At 33.2% G+C, this 16,638-nt stretch overlaps 3 protein-coding genes across 4 annotated transcripts in view; 2 read left to right on the forward strand and 1 right to left on the reverse strand.

Moving 5' to 3' along the window:
* The first annotated feature begins 23 nt into the window (after nt 1-23).
* On the forward strand, nt 24-8,876 carry LOC140055260 (DDB1- and CUL4-associated factor 6-like). Its single transcript, XM_072100548.1, has 15 exons — nt 24-188; nt 1,106-1,167; nt 1,510-1,680; nt 2,452-2,556; nt 2,765-2,878; nt 3,044-3,179; nt 3,286-3,512; nt 3,655-3,745; nt 3,829-4,604; nt 4,747-4,805; nt 5,237-5,381; nt 5,718-5,874; nt 6,289-6,374; nt 6,683-6,788; nt 6,996-8,876. The coding sequence occupies exons 1-15, from the start codon at nt 101-103 to the stop codon at nt 7,043-7,045; spliced, it is 2,373 nt and encodes a 790-aa protein (XP_071956649.1). The 5' UTR covers nt 24-100; the 3' UTR covers nt 7,046-8,876.
* Nucleotides 8,877-9,387: 511 nt separating this feature from the next.
* On the reverse strand, nt 9,388-13,068 carry LOC140055261 (guided entry of tail-anchored proteins factor 1-like). The gene is made up of 4 exons (XM_072100549.1): nt 12,890-13,068; nt 12,367-12,532; nt 11,495-11,562; nt 9,388-11,073 (listed from the first exon to the last, which is right to left on the reverse strand). The coding sequence occupies exons 1-4, from the start codon at nt 12,977-12,979 to the stop codon at nt 10,846-10,848; spliced, it is 552 nt and encodes a 183-aa protein (XP_071956650.1). The 5' UTR covers nt 12,980-13,068; the 3' UTR covers nt 9,388-10,845.
* A 245-nt stretch (nt 13,069-13,313) lies between these two features.
* Nucleotides 13,314-16,638, forward strand: part of LOC140054839 (DNA repair nuclease APEX1-like) — a 44,703-nt gene continuing 41,378 nt past the window's right edge. For both annotated transcript variants that reach the window (XR_011846579.1, XM_072099935.1), the window contains exons 1-5: nt 13,314-13,605; nt 14,693-14,737; nt 14,878-14,922; nt 15,119-15,201; nt 15,868-15,925. Coding sequence is in view for 1 of the 2 variants with exons in the window: in XM_072099935.1 (XP_071956036.1) it covers nt 13,399-13,605; nt 14,693-14,737; nt 14,878-14,922; nt 15,119-15,201; nt 15,868-15,925 (438 nt within the window). In the remaining variant the exon portion in view is untranslated. The remainder of the gene's footprint in view (nt 13,606-14,692; nt 14,738-14,877; nt 14,923-15,118; nt 15,202-15,867; nt 15,926-16,638) is intronic.

Genomic DNA, 16,638 nt, shown 5'->3' on the forward strand with positions numbered 1-16,638 from the left:
GTATTGGTTTGACCTTTGACATGGATGTAGCTTCAATCAAAACAAAATTCATTTTCTTGATTGTTGTCTTTAAATATAATTTTTAAATAGTTCCAATGCCATGGACAGAAAAAGAAATATAACATGGAAAGCTCGAGCTCGTTCAATTGGTTCTCTAGATTTTCAAATACTTCGTAGAAGCATTATTGGTAAGTAAATATAGCCTAATTTGAGATGAATTTCCAAGATTGAATCAAGTTTGTTCATTTTTTGGCAGCAGCTCACCTGGCCTCAGAAGGCTGCTACACTACAGTTGTTAAGTTTGAAGAAGAATGAAAAGCTACTAAGGCCTAGGCCTAGAATGTAGCCTAGTTATGCGAAAAAACTACAGATTATGAAACTTGTACCGCCTAAAACCCTTCCTCTATTTTTTTCTATCTGCATGGTAAACATTTAATAAAGTAAATTAAGTTTCTGTTTCTGGCACGGTCAACCATGCGATGCATGTATGTATTATTAATATTTTCCATCACCCCACAGTCAATATTTGGTGTGCAGGCACTGCATAAAATAAAATTGTTCATTATATCCTTTTGACCACGGTAGTCTATGCATCTTCATACTGTAAAAATATAGTTATTATTCATGATTTGCGTAATTTCAAATTGCACAAGGATTTTGATTTTTTTTCTTTGCACTTTTAATATTTTCCAAAGGAATATGTATGTATGTATGTATGTATGTAAAAGAATGTCTGCACACTTTGAACAGGAAATAACAAAGAATGAACAGAAGATCACTAGCTATACATGGATTGAATACTTACAAATAAATAATCCTTTTTAATTTCCATTTATATTTTATAATTACTGCTTATTTTTAAAATAAAGTTTTTATTTTGGCCACATAATTATTATTACCATACCATGATATCTCAATCAAACAAACAATAAAGGAAAGAAAAGTAAAATGACCACGACCACCAGGAAGACCCAAAGATTTAACTGGATGAACCAAATATAAAAAAAAGCATTTATAAAGGAAAAAATAGATAGTAGCACAAACAAACCATCCTGCGCTAAACAGATTTTTAATATTTTTATTTTTTAATGTTTTTATCAATCAGGAGATGCTAATTTTGTCCAAAGATTGAAGCTTGACACAAAGCTAGCTGTTCACTCTGGTTGTGTAAGTATACTCAACTCTAGCAACATTGTCAGCATAAACAACATTGAAAGAGAAAAGTCGAATAAACAACTTTCCTGTTGACTGAAGAGTACAGCTCCAGGGGCAGATCCAGAGGATTGTTCTTCCCTCCTCTCTAAAGCTCTAACTCCACTTCCAATCCATGACACAATGAAAGTGGAAGATAAAGCCTGTCTTGAGTTTAGTTATAACCAGAATTGTGCTTCGGTGTCCAAGGAATCATTACCTAGACAATGGATGTCTGCTGTCAAATTCTTGCAAATTTATTAACTATTGATCTTTATTATTTTACAAAATGTACATTAAAAATTGATTTCTTTACAGGTTAACAGTATATGTTGGAGTGAGAATGGGGAAACCATTTTATCAGGATCAGATGACAAACACCTGGTTGTAACAAATGGCCACACTAGGACGAAGGTTGCCTCAATTATATCAGGACATAGAGCCAATATATTCTGTGCTAAATACATTCCTGTATCCCGGAATAAGCTGGTAATATAATACTCTACAATAAACAAATTTAGTTAAAGGATTTAGATTTGGTTTCCCATAATTTAGGATATGCAAGGATGTATCCAATTCCATTGAGTGAGTGAGTGACTGAGTGGTTAAGACAGTGGAATCGTAATTACGCAGCCATAACATTGGTAAGAGTTCAAGCCTCACTCACTCTATGGTTCTGGTGGTAGATTAAGCCTTGGATAAGGGCTATATACCGTACTGTAGGTGTACTCATCTAGCTCATGTGCACTTTAAAGTACCTAGTACATCTTTCGAGTCGAGTAGGGAGTTACCCCGGTGTACTAGTACATCACAGCCACTGATCACATGTGCTCTCTGGGAGACCAGTCTTTGATTGAAGAGGTTGCCCAGTACAGTATAAATAAATGATAAACAATAATAACAAACAATTTGACCAATTACAGCTCATCTAAACTCTGCTGCAAGGTCACTCTGTAGCAAATGCTAATTTACACACATGATGAATTGTGCCTATAGTTTATCATGCAGATAGTCTCATCCCTCTGGATTTACTATCCCTTACTGGGTTATTACATGGTTAGTGATACCACTTTTCAAGGAACAATAGGTTGCACATATCGGGCAAAAGTAAATTTCTTTCCTGTTGATAATGGTCTGAAGCTTTATGTGACACAAAAATGTGATGTCACCATATATGGACATGATGATGTCATATTACTACCATATTTGGGCACATCACACTTTTTTTTGTCAAACTAGTTTTGTTTTTTGTTTCCTTAGGTTGTATCATGTTCAGGAGATGGTATATTGGCATTTAATGAGTTGGAGAGAGAAGATACTCATGGTCTCAACATGTTCAATTGCCACTATGGTACTGTATATGAGGTACTGTATTTGGATGACTTTTGATTTGTTTGTATGCCTGATGTGTTGATACTTGCAGTACTGTAACATTTATTGACATTGTGTATAAACTTCCAGCTGGAACAAATTTCAAATATAAGTAAAAGATGAAATTAAAATGATAATATATAGGGTATATTGAATGATCACACAAAATGTCTATAATTATATTAAAATTGCTTTAATTTAGCTGGCAACAATACCTCAGGACCCTCACGCTTTCATTTCCAGTGGTGAAGATGGCACAGTACGATTATTTGATTTACGAATGAAAACCAATTGTAATAAGGATGAGTGTAGAGAGGTAGTGTTCTTATTTTTCTATAAATAAATGTACGTTACTAAAAGTCTAAATGTCATTTGTAGTCAGGTATTTGAGGCTTGACCTCATACATAGACAAGTCAATCTTTCTCATGAAAATATTCTATCTATTTCACTCATAACTTCGTTATTGTCATTTATCTTCAGGATGTACTTATAAACTGTCGTTGTGCAGTTACTTCACTGGCCGTTAATCCAGTGGTTCCATATCATCTTGCCGTTGGTTGTTCTGATAGCTCGATAAGAATATTTGACCGACGAATGCTTGGCACTAAAGGCTCTGGTATGAGAATCTCTTCTATTGTCAGTTTTAAGAGCACTGTCATCTTTCACAAAATCAGAATCTAACCCAAACTAGCATTTTTTAATCCTATTGAAATGTGTTATAGGTAACTTTACTGGTCGTGGCATTCATGGCATGTTTAGCAGATTTAGCCCAATACATCTGCAGACTAAGTATTGCAGGCCGACATCTCTCAGCTACAGTCATGATGGAAGGGAAATGCTTGTAAGCTACTCCTCTGAGTACATCTATTTATTTGGCACTGATGAAAAAGATACATTGATCGAAGAACCCGATGAAAGAAAAGCTGATCCTCTATTAGACAAAGATGAAGTAAGTATATAGAGTAGACTGCTACAGTGGAACCACTCCTTTTGGTGTTACCCCTAATCAGGGAACACCTATATTAATGTGACACTCTAGTATGTCTTTAAGTGGCCTTCCTTTAATTCATTCATTATTATTCTTGTTTCAGATGCCACCAGTTAATCCTGTCAAAAGGCTACGTGTTAGAGGTGATTGGTCGGATACAGGCCCAACAGCACGCCCTCGTGCTGAAAGTGCAGGTAAGACTATAAATACATTTTTATAATTTTAATTAGAAATTAGTTAATGGGTAGTGGCCACATATTTTTATTTTTTGTTTTAGAAACACAGTCTTCACAAAGTGTGATGCAACGGATGTCAGAGCTCTTTACTAGATGGCTTGAGGATGCTGCCAGTAGCCAACCTTTAGTTCTGCTTGATCTTCCAAGAACATCTATGGATACATCCTTCAGAACTGAAGAACCCAGAAGACCAAGAGCTGAAAGAGTTGGTCCTGCTCAGAGAGAATCAAGACATTCTGCTGATAGTCAACAATCAACTTCCTTAAGAATGGAGGCATGCTCCTTAGGTGAAGGAGCAACCTCTATGCCAGAAAGTTCAAGTCAAATAGAAGTTACACAATCTTTAGATAATCAACAACCTAATGAAACACCACTTGATAGAATATCTTCCTCTAAAAAACATTCTGATTGGCAGAGAAAATGCTCAGGTGATACAGACATGCCATCTTCTACAACATTGCCAGCAAAATCTGAAAGTTGTACAACAATTGACGATCTTGGTAGTTTTGAGGATAAGAAAAGGAGACGCAGTCAACATAGTTCTGCATCTGAAGGTGCTGCCGAGGAATCTGAAACTTCCAAGGACCGTAGTCGTTCCAGACGTAGTAAAAAAGTTTTCAAAGTTGATGATGATGGTGGTGATAAAGATGGTAGTGGCTCTGACAATTCAAGTTCAGATGAATGCAAAGGAAAGAAAAGTGATAAAAATGAAGGAAAGAAAGTTAAAAATAAATTAGAAAATGAAGTAAAAGACCAAAAAGAAGGAGAAAAGTGTTCTAATGAGGGTCGTGAAGAAGCAGGTACCAGTAGAAGATGGGTATGCATCACAATTTGATATTATGATTTGATACTTCCTATCATTTGTATAAATTGAGAGTGCATTTTTAAAAGAAACTTGCCCCAAAGCCTTTGTACTTTTGTATTTTATAGATTTAATTTCTTTAAAAAAAAATTTTCAGGGGATTGGAGAAGCTAGTGATGATGTGAGTAATTCAAGAGAGGAAGCAAAAGCAGAAAGGTAAGAAAACAAACTATAAATATAACATAAACTCTTGGTTGCATTATATATTTGTGACATCATCATCATCCTTCGTTTATCTCTTGTGTTTTTGTTTGATTTTATACATACAGAAAAGTAATCAATTTTGATTTCTAAATTGACTTCATACACATTTTCAACAATTGTGGAAATACTCTTTTTTTGCAATGCTGGTCCCATTCTCAATTCAAAGATTTGTTATAAATCTCTTTGGTTTGATTTATTAATGGTTCTGACAGCTGTATGTTTGACTGCAAGCTCTTGTAAATGCTTCTGATTGGAAATAATAAAGTTTTCTTATGTCTTTGTCAATGATTTCTGTTGAGTTTACTTAAACCATAGAAACAACCATAGTATTTTAACAATTGACTCACAATTATCTACGATTCAAATGATTTTTATACTTTCAGAGTGATGAGCAAAGGAGAACGGGTTCGGCAAGCTTTGCTTGGAAAGGCAAGGGAAGAAAGAGAGAAAGAAAAAGAGCAATTTAGAAACGTGACTTCATTAAAGGTCAAGAGTGTATACAGAGGTCACAGAAACTCCAGAACAATGGTGAGCAACCGAATAAGGCTACCGTGCATGAAATTTAAAGTTCTTTAAAACCGCATTTTGACTAAGAAGGGACATCACTTTGTTTACTTGTTTCCGGAGCTCAGCATTGCTGGGTCCGGAGTCGAGGCTAGGCTATGCCTATAAGCCCCTCTTGAAAATTACATCAACTCTTGAATATGGCGCAAATTGTAAAGGGTGGTTGGACCATGCCCATTCAAGACCTGACTTAAATTGATCTACATCCTGCGATAACGAATTCCATAGTATATATGTGTTGGGCAGTTTGGAAGCTAACAAGAAAAATGTTTATATTAAAATATCTACTTTTAAATTTAGATCAAAGAATCTGGATTCTGGGGTGATAATCTTGTGCTTAGTGGTTCTGATTGCGGACATGTGTTCATTTGGGATCGTCATACTACTCAACTGCTCATGCTTCTAGAGGGCGATAGACATGTTGTGAATTGTGTTCAGCCACATCCTTATGAACCAAGTTAGTAGTATTTGGTAGATTCGAGTCTTGGAAGTGCAGAAACAAATCTGTATTTTATTTATTTATTTATGTATTTGTGTTCTTTTCATACATTTAATACGCATGTACTCTGTTATGAGTGGTGCATGTAGTAAATACAAGGTAAAAAATAAAGGCTAAAGCTTGAATTTAAAAAAAAATCTTCTGTTTGGTTAGCCTATAATGATATAAATAATTACTTGAAAATAAATTAAGCTAAACAATAGATAAATAAAAAATAAAATAGTGAAAAAAAACCACTTCTTTGAAAAAACATTAAACAGGAATAGCAGATTGCAACATGACTAATTATAATATACCTGTCTAATATATATTTACAAGCCATAAATATCACTCACTTTAAATGATACTAATTATATAGTTTTTTTTTTACAGTTCTCGCAACAAGTGGTATTGACTATGATATCAAGCTATGGGCACCGTTAGCAGATGAGCCATGTAGGCCTATGAATGCAGATGAGGTACGTTAACACATACCGTATGTAAAGTTCTGTCTAGACCATCAAACCAGTTTGACAAAAAAGTGTGATATGCCCAAATATGGCAGTGATATGATGTTATTGTGTCCATATATGGGCACAGCAGATGTTTCTTTGTCACATAAAGTTTTATAGTGTAGATAGACCTTTATGGAATGTTACAAACAGTGATATACAACTGACTGACTAACTAATATTTTCATTTGGGTAGCTATTTGATGGAAGGAATGTTAAACCTTTTTTTAGAACTCATACATATACATTAACAAATTAACATTTTTATTTGGCAGGTTATGCGTGTGAATGAGTTAATGCTTGAAGAAACGAGAGATACGATAACAGTTCCACCATCGTTCATTTTGCGCATGATGTCAACGCTGCAAAATTTAAGATCAGGTAAGTATCTTTTGCTTATAAATTCATCATTTAAGACGGATATGGGTTACCACGGTCAACTGGTTCACAAAATAGCCCCTGTGTCAGGGGGATTAACACCTATCGGATAGGACAGTGATTTATTTACTAATATTGGTACTCCTTGGCCATGTGCCTAAAGACATAAAATAAGAAGTTTTGTTAATAACACAAAATTGTTTGTTATAGGTCGAAATCAGCAAACAATGGAATCTTCCAGTAGTGATGATGAATCATGATGATTTGATAGCCACCATAGAACACACACACATACTTATGGTCAAAGTGTTTCTCAAATGTTGAGTCAATCTTGTATACTTACTGACCATGTAAAAAAAATAATAGCAAATTTAGTTTGAGTAATCTAAAGGCAGTCGTCTATGTTGAGTTTTACTGTATTGAAAACTGAACATTATGTTGTAACAATTATGTTATAACTGATTTGTATTTGCAGTTTTTCTCACAAGAACCTTTTTAAAACTTCACATAGAGAAATCAATACTGTAGTATAACAACCTTTCATTTTCATGATGTGCCACTAGACTACGTAGCTGTCGAGTTGAAGCTTGTTCTGTGCATGCTCAGAAAACATGAATGTTATGCTCAATAGCTGCATAGATACATGGTTTTTGTGAAAACGAAAGGTCGCTTTGAAATTGGTTAAAAAAACATTTCAATACAGTTATGTTCACATAAGAATTGCATAGAATATTTTTTATTTTCTTTAAGAGAATTCCTGTTTACACATACACCACTAAATAAAAAGGATAAATGCGATAAACTTTGTTGCAACAGTACCTACAAAATTACCTCACAGAAGAATGTGTATGAGTGGAAAAAAAACTTTTTTATTAAAAAAATAATCCCCACCTTTATAACTGCCAGTTCCTATTGTTTGTATCATGCATATTTTTTTTCTAGTTAGGAGAGTTCAAGAAAAAGGTTTTTATTTTGTTTTTATTAACACAAAAATAGAGGTATAAAAGGACTACAAGTAACTACAAACTGCTTGTTCTGCCAATTTATGTAAATATTTAGAATTATTGATATTATGTGCAATATTAACGATGAAATGTTTACAATATAGAAATTATGATATCTGGAAAGCCCAATTTACTTTTATTTATTTGAAACATGCAGTGTTTGTAAAAAAAAGGTATTTATTTTATATTAATCATGGTTGTTCCACTAAAAAATTGCTGGCTATAACTACTGGAATTAAAACAAGAAATCAAATTCTCTTCCTATTGTAATAGTAATAATGGCATAGCAGATTGAACTTTTTATAGAATATAAAACTCTGTCTACACTATCAAACTTTATGTGACAACAAAAATTTGATGTGCCCATATACGGGCATGTTGATGTTGACGTCATATCACTACCATATTTGGGCACTTTTTTTTGCCAAACTAGTTTGATAGTGTAGACAGAGCTTTATACTGATTTCCCTTAAAAATAAGTAGGTCAACATGCCAAATTATTCTATAGCAGTTTACTGCAGTATTTACATTGTTTTAGTGCATGTGATTTCAGTTTGTTTCAAAGTATGAGGCAGTCACTGTTTTGTGTCCCAAAGCTTTCTAAATAATTACAAACCGGATAAAGAGTATATAAAGTGTAGTTAATTAATAGTATGTCTGTCAATAAGTTTCTGCGATAAATAACGGCATCACCTACATTTATTTGTACTTTATTTAAAACACATCTGGCTTGTTACATACATAAAGTCTGCCGCACCCATTGTGAACCCGGACTACCAATCTTCCTCTTTATTTATGCTGTTTATGCATTACTGTATGTCATTTGATTAATTAATCATGCATAGCAGAGTGTTACTAGCGCCATCGCAGCAGTAAGATTAATCTTTACATCCCTATTCAACCTAATGTATGTGCCATCCTGATACTGATCATGTAGTGGGTTATTTTGTACCATTGTAAAATGAATGAATGTGTAAACACATGCTCATGTTTAAAACACTTATTTATATCATCTTACATAATAAACTACAACAGTAAAAACATATACACAAAAAGCAGTGAAACACATTCAAATAGAAAGTTTATTTTAAAAATGCGTTTCTTTTTTGCAAACTGAAATTATGTTAAACACTGTACATGTATATTATCTATAATATGAGCAAAAAAAGTGACAGTTTTCCGACCATGTAAAAAAAGAAATTAGTAACTAATTCATTATTAGCTATTATACTGTACTAGGCAGTAGGCTTTGTTGATTTTTACTGAAAACTTTTGTTATATGTTTTAATCTCCCAGTTAGTTGCTTGCAGCCAAAGGTGCTGATTCGTTTGTATGTGTTTTGGACGCCACCAAGTATTTTAGAAAAAAAACGTAACAGAGTTCGAGAAGTTGATTTACCCAAATTTGATTGAAAAATGTATAGAAATTACATGCACATTGACTGAACGACCCCCAGTGGCCAACCATAGCAAATTCCTCCTATAAATGTTCTTATTCAATATAATTACGATAAATAATACAACATCCTTTACTTTGCTACTATTCATTCAATAGTAAACAATTTAAAGATAATGAAGTGGAATGTTTTCTTCTTTTATTTCAAATGCAATAAAGTATTTAAACCAAAATAAGAAAAATGCTGTACTTATTGTTCTTTCTAATAATACAATTCTCTATGTAATACTTTTGGACTTTTTTCAGTAAGACTGAATTACCATAATTCCTGTATAAACAGTCCAGTAAATTTCCCTGGAAAAGTTATGGCCATCACAGAGTAAGTTTAAAGATGTGTTGTCCTCAAAAACATAAAAAAAATTAAGATTAATTAAATCAGATTCTGAAGTGTAAATCACTTCCGGAGAAAAAAAACCGGAAAAAATAATGTTTTCACTTATAAAATAACATGATAAATGGTTAAATTTAATCAAAAATCCATTGGCTGGCAGCCAATTTGACCATTTTTTGCTTTAAATTCCATTTTTTTCAGGTCAATAAATTTGTTTTCGATCCAATTTTTGGTCAAAGTCAATAACTATTATGCGACACTAAAATGGCATATTCAACAACAAAAAATTTAAAAAAATCCAGCAGTAAAAGAAAAATCTTGGTTTTCACTTGAACACCGCACCTAACATGCGCAAAGCAAGTGAGTTGACCAAATCACAAGCAAGGTTTTTAGCCCAAAAAATTCAGTGCTAACGCTATCACTTGGTGAAACTTCACAAACCGATAAATTTGTTTTGCTTTGCACATCTGAGACGGCTCACCGGGACCCAGATAACCCTCACGAGCCAAGAATGTCCATGTGCGGACATCAGTAAGATTTCTCTTTCTGAGGTTTTGATTTATACTAAAATAATCCCAGTGCGATTGCAATTGCAAGTTTATTCATATTCAACTGAAGATTTTAGATGGACCTTTTGGATGCGTCGCCTATCCAACAACAAGTCAGCTATTGCCATGTGAAGACCGATTTGTTTCCTAAAGGTAGAATTGTTACACTGATCTAGAAGTCAGCTTGGCATACTATAAAATGTGATGTACTATACTAAATACTCTACTATTATACCACCATTACATGTGCAGGTAAGTTTACAATAAATATTCAATAATTTGAAAATTCCAATAATTATTTTTACCCTTTATCTTTATCATAATATTGTTTTTTGACATACAGTACCCTGTCCTATCAGTCGTTCTGCTACAGTAGAACCAAACCCAGGATACATCTAATGTACTCAATGAAGTGTTCCTTTATTCTTATAGGGGTTGACCATGGTGTTAAAACAAGTACTTCCCCCTTGTTCATGTCCTGGATCGGAGAGGATTCTATTGTATTTAACTCACTGTAATTCACATGAACGAAATATTGTAGTCATTTTTTACTATGTTTTTGTAAGTATGCAATTTTTTAGACAAAGGTTGTACTGTATATCAAACTTTATCCACTAATCTATTATATTATTCATCTACTGTCAACAATTCCTTGCAAAGAAACCTTTCGATTTCAACCACACTAGCAGGCGGGTTGCAAGAATATACTAAGATCCCAACTGTTATATTTGCTTGTTCTTTGCAGAGCTTGTTTTTAATCTTGTCAAAATGGGCGTAGTGCTTTTATCAATAACTACATTGCAGATCAAAACCCAGCATGTGATTCCGATGGAACCAGATTGTCCAGTAGGAAAGGCAAGAACACGAGCCAAAGGAAAGAGCCAGTTCTCGTTCAAGGTAACAATTGGTATTGTACGGTAACACCAAACTAACACCAGAAATCCAAATGCCTGCAAGAAAAGGAGGAAATACAATTTACTTAAAATAGTTGTTTTCATAAAATAATACCAAAGTTACAGTATACCTACCTTGGTAGTATATATTTTACACACACAGGTAAATTCTTTTCATTTGATTGGTGGACAATTGTGGGTCACATAACATAAAGTAAATGGCACTCTATGTACAACGTATGTTCATTTTTGTTACACGGGGAGCAACCACACACAAGACAGGTGGTCTGATGATGATTGATCATGTTCCGTCAACTTGTAGTGTGCTTTGTCTACAATTTTTCTACTCCGCGTCATAAATTGGAGAGCGTTGCCCATTCGAATGGGTTAAAAATAATAATGAATGTTTCATTTCATTAGGTAAATATATATATAATTTTTTATTTAGAAATGTACAACAAATCTTAACTTTACTTACATATAAACATTTACCAGCAATATTTAAAATCCAGCGCACTTTAAAGGAATCAAAGCGATGAGTATTTCCTGCAAGGATTAATTAAAATATTACAAAACAACAAATAAAAAGACATTCTAGTAGTAGTTCAGATTGAAAGCTGCACATGTTCAGAATTCTCAACTACAACAACTATTCTTGTTATTAATTAAAGTAGTTTTTAAACATTTTTAATAGTTTTTTCAAACATGACGTGACAGTGTTGTTGACACATTAAAATAAAAGACCAACACGCTATGATCGGGGAAACCTGGAAGCAGGGCTTTCCAAAGTGTTTGGTCATTGATTTGTAAAAATAATATTTTTCCTGGGGTGTCCCATTATTTTAGACCAAATACTAATTTTGTGTAGTTAGTATCTACAGTATTTCCATAGTACTGTATTTATAGCCATTTTCGTACGTCTGTAATTGGAATGAATTTTTTAGTAATTTGGATGTTCTTCAGTACTTCAGAATTCTGCATTTTGTGTTCTAATTAATCATTTAATTAATTCAAAATTGACTTTAATTTCAATTCAATTTTAATTTGACAAATAAGCCATAATGTAAAATATACAGAGATGTATTGGTCAGGGACTGCTAAAGATAGATTACTATTTAACTTAAAGAGTCAGTAGTCTTGTAATCTTGTTGATTCAGAATTTTATACACAATATAAATAAATAATAAATTTAAATAATAAATTTAAATATAATACAATATATTATTATATGTATACAAAAAATAAACAAATATACAAAATGTATGAAATTAAAAAAAAAAAAACAATTGAATATTACTTGAACCAAGGAAGAGTTAAATTACAATTTAACTCTTCCCTGCTTGAACTTACTAGCATCTTTTAATTCAGCAACAATTTTATTTATTTTTCGCTCTAATCTAGCATACTTTGGAAACTCATCTTTGACGTTTACTTCATCTTTCTCGGATTGAAGTTGTAAAAGACTGGCCTGTAAATTTAACTCCTTTCTACTGACTTGAAAAATAATGTTTAAAACCTAAAAAAAATATAATCCATTGTATTTGAAGGAAAAAAATAAATTATAAAAATATTTTTAAACTCAACCCTCATCAACTATTGTTGTGGAGGGCCCAATCTGTCTACAGTATTAGCGTCGTTAGTAGCCTACTAGAGGGCTGGCCTGCGCAATCCCCTCTTTTTTTATATACCTATCAATAAGCCTAGCCTAGCTACAGTAGGCCTAGGCTAGGCTAAGTATAAGTTTATTTAAGTAGGCTAGGCCTATAGGTTAGCCTAGGCCTAGGATAGGCCTAGCTAGCCAGCCAGCCTCCTTTCAGTTTCACCTTTCTTTCTTTTTTTATTTGTCATTTGACATTCACCGTTTTCAACCGACCTTATTTACAAAAAACGGTATACACATCTTGAACAGGTGTAGCATAAATATTATACTCCCTACTATAACAGCATTTCCACTCAAAGCCATAATTAAATGAAGAAGTTTATCAGGCTAGCTAGGTAGGCCCAAGCGTGAGTGTCTGAGTGTGTCCGGTGTGCTTTGTTTGTTTGGTTACGGTACACTGCACTCTCTCTACTATACACTTGACCATGACTCAAGTAGGTGGAAGCCAGAACAGGACATTACATTAATTTTATTTGTAATGTATTAACAACCTAATGATATATTTAAAAAAATAAAATTATTACATTTTATTAAATTCAACTTTATTTTTATATTCTACATTAAATGAGATTGTAATGTTTTTAAATAACCTTGTGTTTATAAAATCTAAGTAAGGTCATAGGTTAGGTAAAGAAGATTCGGCGCACGTTTTTGTTTATTAAGTTGCATCTGGTCGTGTTTTCTAACTACAGTCTTTTAGTATAGTGTGTAGCAAATGTTTAATGATAATTGCAAAGGTGTTTCAAAGTTTTTCTAGGTATTTAAATATAACGTATCCGATTCCATCTCTGCTGCAGAGAGAAATAGGCAGATTCCCACATTTGGTGGTAAAATTCTCACCCGGTCCCAGGTCCGCTTTTTTCTTTGTTACAACAAAAGCCTGTGACATTTCTGCACAGAAAGTAAGGATGCCACCTAAAAAACGCAAGGTAAGAAAGAGGAGGTTGCCACATATACCGGATAGAATAGAAGTTTTCAGAGAATGTTATATTTATAGGCCCAACCAGTTTTGCTTAATTGATTAATTTAATGAAAAAAACTGCCTTTTTTTATGTTGAGCTTATGAAAGCATGTCAAACTATAGAGGGCGCTATAACAAGTTGAACAATATATCAAACCATAGAGGGCGCTTTAAAAATAATAGTAAACATAGGTTGTCAGACGTGCCAATCCAGTAGCATCTCATTATCTCGCTTATTTTTTTAAACAACGCATGAATTGATTATAAAATAACAGTTAACACCTTACCTTGCAGACCAATTAGTATAAATATTAATATATGTTTTCTATTCTCAAATTGCATTGTTAATGTTAACGGGACAGCATGTGAGATGACTCAAAATAATATATTTAGAGACTCTGCCATTATCAAGAGAGTTGTATATTGCCAACTTTTTCAGTGGCCAATGCATGAGTCATTATTAAATTAAAATTGTAGATAGTGCCCTCTATGTTATAATAACTCAAAATAATCGCGGAATAGTATGTTTAATTTTTCGCCGAATTGAGTTTGGCTTTCCTGTACTACCTCAACCATAAAATACAAATAAACATAGTCCTAGGCTATGCTCAAATTAATTAAAGTGTAGTCCTAAGCTATTTTTTCTTCAAAATAGGCAAGTTAATTTCAAAATAATGTTTTTCTGAATATTTTTTATGGATGCGTGAGAAATAACTACATATGCGTGAGGCATAACAAATTGGCCCTGTGTGAGAGTTGGCAGGTGTAGAGTTGAGAGGTTTATTGTTGACACGGCCAACAGAACTGTCCATTTGCTTTTTATTCAATGTTTTATTGGAACTGGCAACCGTGCACTGCGCCAGACTGTGCTCCTTGATTCTGTCTTTTCTAAAGACACACAAGAGAGATGCTTATTTATTCTCATTTAATATTTTTTTATATCAATGTTATTGTTAATTTTTTAATGCATTTTTTAAATTTTATTATATATGTATATATTTTCATATAACTATTACCCATTCAAAATTAAATCAGTTTTTCCTTCTTCTTTTCAGGCTGATGACGAGGGTGAAAAAAGTGATGATTCAAAACAGAAAAAGGCAAGTAGGCCTTATATTATAATAAATTATCATATTTTTTTATGAACCCCAGTGGCAGATTTATCAAAACGAGATGAGTCTCAACAAAGAATCAGGAAGTCTAAAAAAAATAATAATTTCAAACTGTTCTTTGTTTTTAGGTTGAAGATCCAGAGAATGGTTCAAATGATTTTAAACAAACCAAGGCTAGTAAATTATGTTTTTACATCACAGCAATTCCAATGAGCATACAGTAGTCAGTAAAATAAGATCATGAGATTTTATTTTTTTTAAACTTCTAAAATGTCCAAAATAAAATATAGCATACAAACAATCAAGACAAAAATTAATAAAAAAACTCTTTAGTATTGATTAAATGATTTGAGTAAATTTAATTTTTAGACTGAGGGAACAGAATCGAATCCAATACCAGAAGATGCCAACACCTTGGAGCCAAGTACAGAAAAAAAATCAGAGAGTGGAGAGTAAGTAATATCAGATTTATTATGAAAAACATTTTACATTAATTCTGGTCAAAAGGATACATTTAAAAAATGTGACCTCGTATATTCTGGGATTTTGAAAAAGAATATACATAATAATATTTATTAAGCATGCATATTCACCAAAAGTGCTCAAGGCGGTTGTGAAAAATTAAAGAAAAACTAAAAATTCCTAATTTACCTAAAAAAATAGACAAAACCCACATAACTGCATTCGGTGACAGTCCAAAGGCAAGGATCTATAAAAATTAACTCACCCCAGAAACGTACAGGTCTAGGTCAACAAGTTCAAGGTGATAGCCAGATCCAAACCTTGAGAAGGCATGTACCACATGAGCAACTCACGAAAGTATGCTGGACCCTCACCTTGATCATTGATCAGAATTTTGAATAATAATCTTATGGCAGGCTGACATTAGCTGAGAGCCAGTGTTATTGGTTGTGTTTGCCTCTATAGTATCCAAGCAACATTTCACACCACATTTTCCCTTTTGAGTTTTATATATTAATGGATGATGATGTACTGTATCCCCAACGAATCATTTACGGTAGATCATTGATGGCTTACTCTACCTATGTTTCAGCAGTTGAAACATTTTTTTAAAATGCAAGACTCCATTATGATTCTATTCTTTTCTGTATTTTTAGAACATGGAACTTAAAAATCTCCTCATGGAATGTGAATGGTTTAAGAGCATGGGTCAAGGTATTGTTTCTATACTTGTTTTGCTTTTTGATTGAAGTTGGTCTACATGCTGTTTGAACGCATTGAACTGTACAATCTCTCAAAACTAAGTTAGCAAGAAGAAGAATCTTGAATTCACAAACAAAAACAATTTAATTCTAAATGCTTGTTGATGTCAAGTGTTTTGGGTTTGATGTTTAATTTTAACACTATCCAGTCCCAGTTGGACAACTTTATATTCACCGAAAAATCAGAATATTAGTTCAGCTATAGTTTATTTATTATCTATTTAAACTGGGTGACCTCTACAGTCAAAGACTGGTCTCTCAGAGGGCCCAGTTATGATCAGTGGCTGTGAGTGTACTTGTACACTGGTGTAACCCCACTACTCATCTCGAAAGATGTATTTAGGTTTAAAGTGCACATGAGCTATATGTGCACACTGAACCTACGGTATAATGTCCCTATCCGAGAAGACTCGTTCTTGCATGGAGCAAGTGATCTCAAACTCTTGCCGATGTTATGGCTGCATAATTTTGATTCCACGGTCTTAAACACTCGCTCACTCACTCGTACTTATAGACTGTAGACATTCAAATAAAAATTCCTGGCTTCAGTCAGACCATCTCTCCATTGAATAATATTATCTATTTATTCAGTTCTTCTACCATCGCCTTCCTTTTACACATATCTCTCTCTGTTGTTACCATCACCAACCTTTTCCAATGATAATG

The sequence above is a fragment of the Antedon mediterranea genome, chromosome 7 (genome assembly GCF_964355755.1).
Source record: "Antedon mediterranea chromosome 7, ecAntMedi1.1, whole genome shotgun sequence".
Classification (NCBI taxonomy): domain Eukaryota; kingdom Metazoa; phylum Echinodermata; class Crinoidea; order Comatulida; family Antedonidae; genus Antedon; species Antedon mediterranea.

Excerpts from the sequence above, each read along its gene's own strand:
- LOC140055260 (XM_072100548.1), top strand. The coding sequence starts at position 101 with ATGGACAGAAAAAGAAATATAACATGGAAAGCTCGAGCTCGTTCAATT. Across the intron at positions 189-1,105 it reads ACTTCGTAGAAGCATTATTG|GAGATGCTAATTTTGTCCAA; the intron begins GTAAGTAAATAT and ends TTTATCAATCAG. Across the intron at positions 3,180-3,285 it reads GCTTGGCACTAAAGGCTCTG|GTAACTTTACTGGTCGTGGC; the intron begins GTATGAGAATCT and ends AATGTGTTATAG.
- LOC140055261 (XM_072100549.1), bottom strand. The coding sequence starts at position 12,979 with ATGGCTTTGAGTGGAAATGCTGTTATAGTAGGGAGTATAATATTTATG. Across the intron at positions 12,533-12,889 it reads TACCGTTTTTTGTAAATAAG|GTTTTAAACATTATTTTTCA; the intron begins GTCGGTTGAAAA and ends TATTTTTTTTAG. Across the intron at positions 11,563-12,366 it reads TGCTGAATTAAAAGATGCTA|GAAATACTCATCGCTTTGAT; the intron begins GTAAGTTCAAGC and ends TAATCCTTGCAG.